At 36.3% G+C, this 12,159-nt stretch overlaps 1 protein-coding gene across 1 annotated transcript in view; it reads left to right on the forward strand.

Moving 5' to 3' along the window:
• Positions 1-12,159, forward strand: part of LRRIQ1 (leucine rich repeats and IQ motif containing 1) — a 123,056-nt gene that overhangs the window by 325 nt on the left and 110,572 nt on the right. Inside the window, exons 2-9 of the mRNA XM_068936546.1 lie at positions 824-986; positions 2,202-2,313; positions 4,025-4,119; positions 5,272-5,386; positions 6,134-6,363; positions 8,813-8,887; positions 9,071-10,282; positions 11,238-11,390. Coding sequence (XP_068792647.1) covers positions 846-986; positions 2,202-2,313; positions 4,025-4,119; positions 5,272-5,386; positions 6,134-6,363; positions 8,813-8,887; positions 9,071-10,282; positions 11,238-11,390 — 2,133 coding nt within the window. The 5' untranslated portion in view covers positions 824-845. The remainder of the gene's footprint in view (positions 1-823; positions 987-2,201; positions 2,314-4,024; positions 4,120-5,271; positions 5,387-6,133; positions 6,364-8,812; positions 8,888-9,070; positions 10,283-11,237; positions 11,391-12,159) is intronic.

Genomic DNA, 12,159 nt, shown 5'->3' on the forward strand with positions numbered 1-12,159 from the left:
CCGCGGTGCGCGCCGGGAGGTGTAGTTCCGCGAGCGAGGGGCCATGTCCCCGCTGGGGGGGAGGGGGCGGGGAGGCTCTGCGCCTCCCTTCGGCGGGAGCCGGTGAGGAGGGGGCGGCCGCTCGCTGTCTCGAAGGAAGCGGGTCTCGGCTGCCTCCCCGCGGCCTCCGCTGGGGCCGGTGGTGGGGAGAGCGGAGCGGGGGGGCCGCGGCGAAGGAGCTCTTCCCCGCCTGTCTGGGGTGGCTTAGGCCCTTCCTCACCTCTGTCATTGCAGCTTCGCTAGCTCGAAATTTTCCAGAAATTGGAACTTGGCCTTGAAGCAGGGGTGCAGTTTTGCTTTGTGTGTTTTAAATGAGGTTTCATCAAGACCTTTCTGGTTTCTGAATCTTTATTGTGTAACTATTGTTATGCATTTAATGTTTAAATATATTTGTTTGTTTGTTTGTTTGTTCATTTTTTAGTTCTCAGCAGCTGTTACAGTCAGAAAAGTTACATGCGAGGCATAGGGCTTAGCACTGATATCATCCACAAGGTGTAGAGAGCAGGCAGAGGCTTTTAATATTACAGTTTGGTAGCACTAATAAAATTCAGAGGGATAGACAATACGATAGGGATTTTCTTACCACACACTAACCTTTTTCTTTCCTTTTTGTTGTACATTTCTGTTACAGAGCAAGGTGGTGTTCAGAACAAAATTCTGCTGCTCCTTTTCGTGTTTTAAGTCTACTGTTAAATAAATTTATGTCTGAATAAACTTACGCTAAATTAATGCCCTTTTTATTTTGGTTTGTGTGGTGCTGAAAGTTGGTGTTTTCTTTGTGTAGCACTGTAAGCAAATAAGAAACTATGGAAAATAGAATGTCAGAAGATGCTGAAAGAATTGAAAAAGAAATAGAAATTGAATTGAGCAGAATCAGTGTTTCTTCCTTCGAGGCAGATGATCCTGAAACAGATATATCAGAAGAAGCATTGAGTGACAGTGAGTCAGTAAGTATTCACTGAGTTAAAACTTCCTTTACCTGCGCTTGAAAGCGGTGTAGGTGTTGGAAAGCCTATCTGATGAGCAAACGTTATCTTGATATGTTATCTAACCAGAGGATTTCTTCTGAGAAGAAATCTAGTCTAGTTTAGTGTTACTGTATGAAAACGTAACTTCCAGTGCAGACAAGCATCAGCATTCTGCTCAAGTGAGAAAATCAGGCTCTGGTAGACCATGGTTTATTTTAGAATCCTTTGAAGCTGGAAGATTTTTTAAGTTAATGAGCTGGATTAAAATTTGAATTAAAAAGCCAATGCATCCTCTATTTAACTATTGCAAAAGACTATTTCATAATATGTTTGCAGAGCTCCTGATACTGATTTATTTCATATGAATTGGGGCTTGAAGTTCCCTGCCTCCCCCATCCCCACGTGGTATTTTGGGGAAAGATTTTTCTTTGAAGTCCACTCTGTTACTTGGGTCTTTGTCTGTTATTGCAGTCTTGATCTTTCTCAATCTTTCTGACTGATAGCCTATGGACTGGTCTGTAGGGTATCTGAAATCAGGGTAGGCAGGACATCACTGGTAATTATCTGCATACTTGCATCCTGAATGCCAACAACGTTTACAGCAATTTACAGATCCTAGAGAAGGTCCATTTTCCCAAATCCCTGAAGTCAGTAAAAGATTCTTCTTAATAGAAAGTATTTGAGTAATGGAGTAAGTTGAAGTGTCTGATTTACATCGATATTTTAAACATTTGTAATAATGAATTTAAAAATAATTTGTTTTCTGGAAGAGCTGTAGCGTCTTTATGACGAAGACTCTGTGCACGATATGTCTATATTTTTCTTGGTTAATTTTTTTCTTAACCTTTTTCTTAATTTCTTGGTCCAAGCAAATTAGGAAGAAAAAATATTAAATGAAATGTGCTTCAGAAGATAGCAGATATTAAAATGTATTCTACTTAGAATCTAAGTAGAATGTAATTAATCATTAGCATTATTAATTGTTCAGTGGGTGGTGAGACAACAGTACAAGGAAAATGGGAAGCGTGTAGGAATTGGAAAAATCTTAGCAGCAATAGCTACTAAAATTTGTATTCTTAAGTGCTGTATAGGTGAAACTCAAATGGGTCTTTATTCTTGCATGTTAAGTATTTACCTCTGGTTGTGGCTGTGGGATTAAAGTGTAGAATTTATGTCAAATGACGTGTTTTCTAGATTTCAGATGACTTGCCAGAATCAGTTTTGTCCTATTTAAACTTTACAAGGAACAGAAATCAAGTTGCTGAAAAGCTTATACTGCAGGACTTAGAAGATGAAGAAACTACAAGTAAGCAGGGATCACAGTTAAAATATGTATGCACCTCATATTACCACTGGAGCTAGCAACCGTCTGTAAAACAATGTAAACTTTTAAGTACAGCAAGCCAGGAAAGCTATTGCATCAGTTTAAACTCATTTCCCAGTATTTTTACATCTTTGATCTTTCAGCTTATTCTAATTAAATGTACCTACATATCTTCTGGAGAGAGATGCTCTTTTATAAAAAATTTATGCAACACTTTATTCTGTATAATAATTCGTTTATGAAGGATTTGCTAAGGTAATGATTTTAAATGTGTGAAATCTTTGGGTAGCAGTTTGCAAACGATTTAAAGGCAACTATTAGTTAAAGGCAACTAGTTTTTGTAACTATTGTTTCAAAAATCCATTTTTGCTTAGGAGGAATCCATAAATAAAACAATATATGCATTATCAGTATTATTACTACAGACCTTGTTATCCTGAATTATCATTATAGCATTCTTAAAGTCTGCATTCTTTTTTGCATCATTACTGAAATGTAAGTGATTGCAACTTTCTGTATTAGCAGCATAGTTTCAGTAGGTTTAATTGTAAGGCATTTCACTCATGCAGCATACTTACAACTGGTGAAATGAAGTTTTCCTAATTATACTATTCACAGTACTCCTTTTCTGAAGACTAGGAAGCCCAGTTCTTAAAACACAGTTCTGTTAGTCGTGAGGAGTGCTAAATACCAGGCTAGTCAGGTAACCATGTCCTTGAAAGTAATGTGCACACACACACACACACACACATCGAAGGGAAAACATACTTATAATCTTGAGGAATAAAATCATTCAATATGGTCTGCTAGGATTAGCTTTTGAGAATGAATCAGATTTTTTCTAAAAATTCATATTTTTATATATTCATATGCTAAACCATAGATTGAGGTAAGTTACAGGAAACAGGAATTGTTGACCTGGGCCAGACTCTTCATGAGGATCAAAGATGAAGTCACTGGGAGGTGAAGTTAAGAGTTCACATACAATTGAGCTCTATAGGGTATGTTTAGAGTCTATCTGTAGAGATATCCAGGCTAACATTAAATGAACTTGCCTTGTTATTGGGGACAATCTCGCCGTACCAGCTGTGTGACTGAAGCCAAGCCCCTAGTATATGTGTTACGTGAGATAGTCAGCATCATCTACTCCATTTTAGAAATTCTCATCATCACACTCACGCTGTGTAAGGGTCTTTATGAACAGAAGTTCATAATATATGAAGTCCATAATATATATAAAATATATGTTGATATTTTTAGGGATTTTTTTAAATCTTTTTTGTAACAGACACTTTCATTTATTATTTTCATAATAAAACTATCAAGTTTTTAGCACACAATAGTTTGGAGTAAGAACTACAAATTCAGGTGTTTAGGTAGAAGTGTTTTGATGTGTTTTATACTGTGGAATTCTCTTTCATGGATACAATTTGCTATCGCTAGATTCCTATGGTATCACTGTGGGTATTCAAATTATACATATTTGCTATTTGTAATTTAGAAAAATGACTCCCATATATAAAATACATAGAGAATAGAGATTTTTCTTTTTAAAACATTTTTTAAAGAAAAAATATTTTATTTCTTTCTAGTCTGAAAAGAGATAGTAACTAAGGAACGTAGAACAGAATTCGAATACTGAAAAGACATTTTCTGTCTGTGTCCTAAACAGTATATTTTCTTTCTTCTTCAGGTAATGTTTATGAAGTAGTTTCTAGCAGTGCTTCAAATCACTTGGCAGAGGTGGCTTTGGAATATAATGAAGATCCAGAAGAATTTAAAAAAAGGGTATTCTCTATCTAAGCAATCTATGCGGTCAACAAGATTCTTTAAAGTAATCTAGATAATGCTTATTCAGCATTATTCACACAGTATAAGGATGAGTTTGCATATACCTTTTTTCAGAATTCCAGCATCAATTGTAATACACTGTGTCTGTAAATTTTAAAATTTGGAATTAATGTCCATATCATTCGTTGGAAAGTTGAGCACAAAAATCAACAAAATTAAACACAATTAAACAATTCATTATTTTACTTTACTGGTAGAATATTATCTCAATAATATTATAATCCTTTTAAACTTCTTTAATCTTACTCCTTTTATTATGATGATTAGGAGGATGCTACTGTTAATCAGGCTCCTAAAATATTCCATTATCTTACAGAAAGTATTAATTTGATAATGTCTATAGCTTTCAAAGGATCAAGAGTCGTGGACCTCGCTCTTATATTTTAAGGGGATTTGAGTGAGTAGCTTCCTGAAGTTCTTGGAGAAACACAGACCTGTGTTTAACTATTTTGATTTGTCACCTTGTTTTTTGTAGTTAGCACTTTTACCAACACAAATTTTTATTCCCAAGAGACCATTGTCAGGACAGCACAATCATTTTCTATGACTTCAATTGTGAAACAAATAGTATATCTGGTGTATATGATAAATAGATAGATTATATCAGTAAAAATTGTGAAAGGAATATGGCGAACCTTGGTGCTCATAGTGGTATTTTCAAATAAGTTTTTTATGTAACTATTTTTTTTTGTATGTTCTTAATAGTATTAATGTGTATATGTAGTATTTACTGTAATGCAAAGCAAAACAAGCCCCAAATACAAAATATTCATTTTCCAAGTCAAAATACTGCAAAATACTTAAAAACAAGCCTCCCAGAACCACAAAAAAACTTAATCTCTCAACCTCCCCCCCCCCTTTTTTTGAAAATAATCTATTATTTCTTACTCCAGAAAGCAATACTTTGACTGACACATGTTTGCATTTTGCAATGTCTAGGGGTACCAGTTAGCACTAAGGGTCATTATTGTACTTGTCGTATGATAAAAAGATTATCCTTGCTCTAGAGAGTTTTTATAATATTCTGCTTTTCTATTTTAATTTTTCCAACACTTCATGTTTCTTAATGACAATATTAAACTATATTAGGTATTGTCTGAAATAGAAAATGAAGACTTGCAAATTGGTACAATTCCTAATTATAATACTCAGTCCATAAGCGATGATGCTGTTAAAGTGGTCACTGATGAACGTTTTGTTGCGGGTAAGCAAATTCATTATTTTTTTGATTGTGTTGTTCTTTAGCATCATATTAACAAATCTTTCTATAAGTATTTCTTTCTTTTCTCTTTGCATGAGTAGCTTAGTACTCTTAGTAAAGAGTTACAAAATGATAGTATGCGGTAGATGCAGATTCTTCATGAGCTGGACGTAGGTGAGCAGATGCTCGTGCTTCTATCTAAATGCAGGATTAGGAAATTATCCTCTTATTTGTCTTCAAGGTCTTGATATAAATTTGTTCCAAAAAACATTTCCTAAAAATGATTTAAGTAATTAAAAATACAAATGGAGGCCAAACTGGAAGCATCAAGAACGTGCTTTGGCCACAACTTCCTTTATTTTTTATAATCAGATTGGATGGGATCGTTCCTGTTTACTATGGCCTTTGCATGTTTTGAGTTGGTGTAGATCAGTTATAAAACTCCTGTTGATAGCCATGGAAGACCTTTCTCCTTAAGCCAAAGTGCAATCCTGAAATATTCATTGGTAGAACAAGCATGACTGTGCTGTCACAGGTTGCAATTCTAAGTGTACTTCATGATTAAAACAGGGAGGGCTGTCTCTGATACGAAAGGCTTGTTGCATTTCTGTCTTTTTGGAGGATCCATGTTTCTGGCCATGCCAGCACAGAATCCTTTTGGTTGTGTTTTTTGTCCATGTTTTAAGGTACTTTCTGGTGCTTACTATGAATTTAAATAAAAGATTTGCTTGTTTGGTTACAATTTCTTAGCTGATGTTGACATAAGCATAAGCTTTACCTACCATGAAGTAGAAGAAAAATGCAGGCAAGAATTTGAGCAATGGGAGAAAAGACAGGAAGAGCTTGAAGATGAGGAAAGGAAAAAGTGGAAAGCTGAGAGGGAAGCACAGGAAAAACAGAATGAAGAGGAACAAGCAAGAAGGCTGCAGCGTCTGGAGGAATTTGAGGCTGAGAGAATAAAGTTAGAGCTTCTTCATAAGGTAATTAATGATCCTGAAACCAAAATATTTCCTTCTAGACTATTTTAATTCAAGATTTAATATGAAAAAGAGAACTTCCTAAACTTTATGGCCATCCTAAACTCCATCACTCATGATACCAAAGTGAGATGTGAGTCATATTTAAATATGATTTGTGTTGTTTCGGTTTTGTGCTTTTTTTCTTGCTTTGATCAACAGTGAATTGATATACTAACTAAATGTTAAATTACTCTTTGGGCTTTGCCCTTGTTATGTTGTTATATGTTTATGATATGACTCCAGCCAAAGCCCCTGAGATAAGTGTCCTGAAATACTCACTAATGTAGGATGGTCACTATGCCTTACTAAAAGTATTTACGTACTTGTGACCTCCCACCCGCGTTTCTCATTTGAAACATTTCTCATATGAAAAAACATAGCTGAAGGAATCTGAAACAAAATGATTCCGTTCAGAAATGCCCCTGCTGTGCTTCATCCAGGTTGTAGTTATGGTATTCCCTTTTCTTATAAATATCTGAAAGGCTGAGTCAGGCTTCATCTGTTGTGTTCTGTCACAGCAGAACATATTTCTATGTGCTGACTGGTTGCACTGTCAGAATATCTAGCCATGTTTTGTGATAGTACACAGTACATGCTGAAGGATAACATTTCATAGTTTTCCACAAAGAAGAGTAAGGACTTGAAAAATGGAACCCTGAGACACTGTATTTGTGGGGCCAAAATATTTTGTGTGTTCTTTTTTTTTTAATTAGCCTAAATATTTCTATTTTAGGAGATGCATTCTCACTGCATTTTTAGAAACTAATTTGTAGCTCTGTTAAGTGGTGGTATCTTCGTCCCAACAAGGTAATTCAAATCACCAAAATTTAGAAGCGCTTTGTAATTGAAAAGAACTCTGGATCTATGATGGCCAGTTCGTAGTGTCTGAGATGTCTCCGTCATGGAGACAGAATTAGATTCCCTTGGCCTTGTAATTTGATTCGTTGCTCATCTATGCTGAGGCAAAGAGAGCCGCCAGCAAGAAATACTAGACCTAGGAGACTGTCTAACACAAGAATTCTCTTTAGGTACTTTCATTCGCTCATGATTCAATCCCTAGAAGGATCTTTGTTTTGGAACAAGTGTCATCAGCCTCCTGTTGTACAGTACCCTAATGATTTTGGTGCTTGGCCAAGAAGGGAGGAAAACAGGATCCTCCTCAACCTGATAAGGTTTGAACCTGTGATTCATGGGAGCGTGCGCTTATCACCAGATCATAGAAGAGAATAGAATGGAACATTCTTTCTCCTTCCTTCGTACTTTGGGCTATTATGGAATAAAAGAGTGCAAGTTGCCTTGAGATCAAAGAGGAAAGTGAAAAAATTGCCTTACAGGTGTGTCCTGTTACCAATCTTTCAAAAGCACCTCTTGGAACAGATTAGAATCCAAGCTTTTCTTTTCAGCAGACTACAAAATAGGGCTTCCTCATCTCCTCGATGTCGTACATTGTTTTTGGTTGTAGAATGTCTGTCTTTCTCTGGACAAGCTAGAGCATGTCCCCATTCAGACGATTTGGTAGTACTGGGCCTAGTGCACTCTTTCTGGAAGTGAGAAGTGGAGGCACCTTCCTTCGTTAGAGAAGGACTATTTCAGAACAGCATGCTTCTAGACATGCAGGAAAAGTGATGTTTAGTTACCTGGAAGACATTATGCTCCAAACTGGAAGTGCTGGTTTGTATATACTGGTTCCTTCATATCACTATATGTTTAACTTGTCTGATACTGATTTATCTTGATTACACCAGGAGTTAGATGATTTCTGGATTATCCTCCATGTTTTAGGTAGTTACTGTCTCCTAATTTTCAGCCACATGTAATTCCAGGTCACTGAGGTTTTCTTTCTGATTGAGCATGTGTAGGAAAAAGTTGCTATGTATTTGCAAACAGTTAGAAAATGGTCTTGAACTTCCATTTTCAATTTGGAAATCTCAGTGAAAAATTTTCCTTTAGCTTTACTCAGCAAAAATCCTATCTGAAAGACTGTGAGACCATTAGCATGACTATACCACTGCAATTAAAAGAGGTATGTTCATGCCGCTCTCAGAACTTTTCTTTCAGTTTTAAGAGATTGCTTTGTTATATTGTCGTAATCCATGTACATTTTGAATATCGTCTTCATAGGCATAGTTGTCATTTTCAGTGGTAGGGTAGAGTTAGGAGAAGGTGAGAGCTGTTTGGACCACATGCTGAGGTCTCTGAAGATATGCCTCTTTCAGTATATGACCAAATCTTCGTTATTCATCTGAATATCTAGTCATTTGTTTTGTTCCCCACAGCTGAGTTTCTCATTTTAATTCAGGCTTTCACAACAGTGGATCACTAGAAAGTCAAGAAGATGGGGGCTTCAGGAAGAGGGTGTTTTGTGACGTTGAGCCAATACAATATTCATTTAAGTTAATTTGTTGTGCAGAAACAAGAAAATACGATGGAAGATGAGTTACAGAAAGAAAAGAAAGCTTGGAGAGACAAAATAACGCAGCATAAGGTAAGGTTGTACAAAGAGCTTTTGTCAAAAAAGTGATAATATGTGTGTGTCGTATATTTAAGGATAAATGTTATTTTGTAACAGGGAATACACCAGATTGTGCTTCTTAAGAATGAATATATTTCGACACCTGTCTTCTTTTCAGAATGGCTGAACTCTATCCCAATTGTTGTTTTGGTTTAGGAACTGATCACGAAACTACAGTTGCAAATGGAAGAGGAGAAAAAGGCCTTTGAAGAGGAGAAAGCAAAACAAAGACAACGCTTGGCAGAACAACAGAATGCAGCAGCTGTGAAAATCCAAGCTAGACTTAGATCATTTTTAGTCCATAAAAAATATGCTCCCATCTTAAAAGAATGGAAAGATAAAATTAAAAGGAAAAGGGATATCCAAGAAGAAATAGAGAAGGAAATGAAAGAAAAGGAGGAAAAAATGAAGAAGCGTATGGAAGAAAGGAAGCAAAAAAAAGAAGAGAAGAAGAGACAAGAAGAACTGGAAAGACAGAAATGTTTGGAACAGGTGAGGAGGCGTGAAGAATATGAGAAAAAGAAAGTGAGCCTGAGACTTGAAAGAGAAAAGCAGCTGCAAGTAAGAAGAGAAGAACAGAGAAAATTAAAAGTAGCAGGAGCTATGATGGATGAAGATGGAGAAAAGGACGAAGAAAACATAACAGAGGAAAAATGGATGGAAAATACGAACGCAATAACAGAACAGAGAAAGGAGCTGAGTAAACAACTAGAGGAACAAGAAGAAAATCAAACTGAAAAAATGGATGAAACAAGTAGTTGGATGATTCCAGTAAAAAGAAAATTGACACTGCCAATACCAAATTTATTAAGGTCTGAGAAGAAGGAACATTCTTCTCAAATATATAATGAGACTATAGATAGACATTCACTAATATGCACAGAAGAAAATTACTCAGAAACTGGAGATCTTAGTAAAGTTACAATTACATGTACTTCTAAGAATGAATCTGTTGATTTTAGAGCTAATGATGTGGTAAAAAATATGATAAATAATATAAACAGTAGTCCACTGAATGCCCAGCCACATGCCAGTAATAGAGAAATCAAAGATCAATTTTCTCAGTCTGAAACAGCGAAGACAGCTGTTTCTCTAGTGGAAGGCTCTAATGAGAAAGTTGATGAGAACTGGGACAGAATTCAGGATGTAGCTAAGTATTCTAATAGACTAGAAATTCTTCCTACTGATATTGAAAAGAAGAGATTAAATTGGATGAAGACATGTAAGCCGTGGTCTAAAATATATGGAGAAGATCAAAGAAAGAAAGTAACTAAAAAAAAACAGCCAAGGAAAAGTTCATTTAGCAAGATGCCTCCATTAAGTATAGAAAAGATCATTCATAGTGGCCCCTGGAGCACTCTGCAGCAGGTAACTGTATAAAAGATGTAGAGTAAAATGGGAAGTGCTGGTAGAGTAAAATGGGAAGTGCTGGCTTCTATATTCTGTCGAATGCTATACTACTTGAATATCAGCAGGAGGCTGTTGTGAAAAATGGATGAGGAAGAAATTAGAGTTGGGAAGGTTATAGCAACAACTCTCTGAGATCCTCTGTACAGATGTAGGATACAGGCCTCTGAATTTCTGTGAGCATTGTGGAGCAGACTGGCATGGTAGCAGTCTTCGGATGATTGACAATATCAGTGACTCTGTAAAAGGCATGAGATTCTAGGTCCCATTTTCTGCTAAGTTCGCAAGGTTTTGCCTTTGTATCCAGAGCTGCGTTTCACCTCCTCCTCCTCTAGCCCTCTTTAGAACTTGGAGAAGACGAGCCTTTCCCAGAAGCAAGACGTTGCTGATCAACTTACAGATGGTGTTTTGCCTTAAAAAAACACCTCTTGGTTCCCAGCACTTACTGAGTATCACTGTATGCTGGCTCTGCTCTTGCTGTCCCCGTTGAGGTGACATGCTATGCTGGATAGACCTTTAGTCTGAACTATTTTGGTCTATTTTTGTACATTCAGTCATTATTTATGGGACTGTAATGGGACAAAATCCACAGTACTAATTGCTTTAGTGGCAATCTTCCATTTGTTCAAATTCAATATGTTTAATAGCTTATCCCTTATATTTATTTTTAGATGGGTATCGAAATCAAACTGATTGATTTTTACAGTATCATTTCCTAATTAACAGATCAAACCCATCATTGCCATCCTTTTTGTATGAAAGAATTAACATATTAGTTACTTACATTTTATTAAGGTATACATAAAATGTAGTTTTGGCCTTAAAAAAGAATAGAAAATAAACTTTGCTCATAAAATTGTGTAATGAGTGGTAAATATAGCAACAATTAATCTTATTTATTATTAAACACGTGTAGGTCACAATACTGACACTCGAAGATTTGCCAGAATGTAGCCTCTCTACGTTATCCGAATGTGCAGATCTTCAAGTATTGACTCTCAGACGCTGTGGACTAGTTGCACTGGAAGGACTAAGTAACTGCAAGGACCTAAAGTATATCAATGTGGAGGTACCAAGGACGTTTGATTCTATATTATAACTTGGGAAGAACTGCCACTTTTGCTGTTCTGGCAGTTATGCAGTTGGGTCCAGCTGGATACATAATAGAGCTGGTCTGAATTAATGTACATACAGAGCAAGATTTCTAAAAGTGAGTGACTAAATTAAAATTCACTTATATGTAGGTATTTTAATAGTAGCTTATCTTTTTGTTATGTTTGAGCGCTCTCGTTGGAATGAGATGGCTAGTTTTCAGATGCACCTATTTCTTGCAGTAGATTGTGAAGGAAATCTAGATGCTTCAGCTGTAGATGTCTGCGTAGCCACCTATAGTTAAATGAGTCCCAAGGTGACTGTTGTTACCTACTGTAATAGTTGTAGCATTTGAAAGGAAAATAGCTTAGATTTATAAAACTTCAGAGCTTTCAGAGATAGAATCATACACGCGACTTTTAGTCTCCTATGGTTTGATCATGAATAGCTGTACTGTAACAACATTACTATGACAAAGTGATAAATCTTCCTTACCTCAGTCGCTCTGATTCATGACTGGGCAGATGCTGTTGACTATAGTAGGTGCTCAGCTTAGCAGGAGTGGGTAGGAGAAAGGTACTCCTTTGCAGCAAACACCTGAATATTCATTAAAATTACTCATGTATACAGTCAGTATAATGACTGATACTAGAGGCATAATCTCTGGATACCTGATACGCTCTTGCATCTTACATGGCAATTTAAGTTTCTCTTAATGACCAGAGAAAACATTTTATTATTTATTA

The sequence above is a fragment of the Struthio camelus genome, chromosome 1 (assembly GCF_040807025.1).
Source record: "Struthio camelus isolate bStrCam1 chromosome 1, bStrCam1.hap1, whole genome shotgun sequence".
In the NCBI taxonomy this organism is placed as follows: domain Eukaryota; kingdom Metazoa; phylum Chordata; class Aves; order Struthioniformes; family Struthionidae; genus Struthio; species Struthio camelus.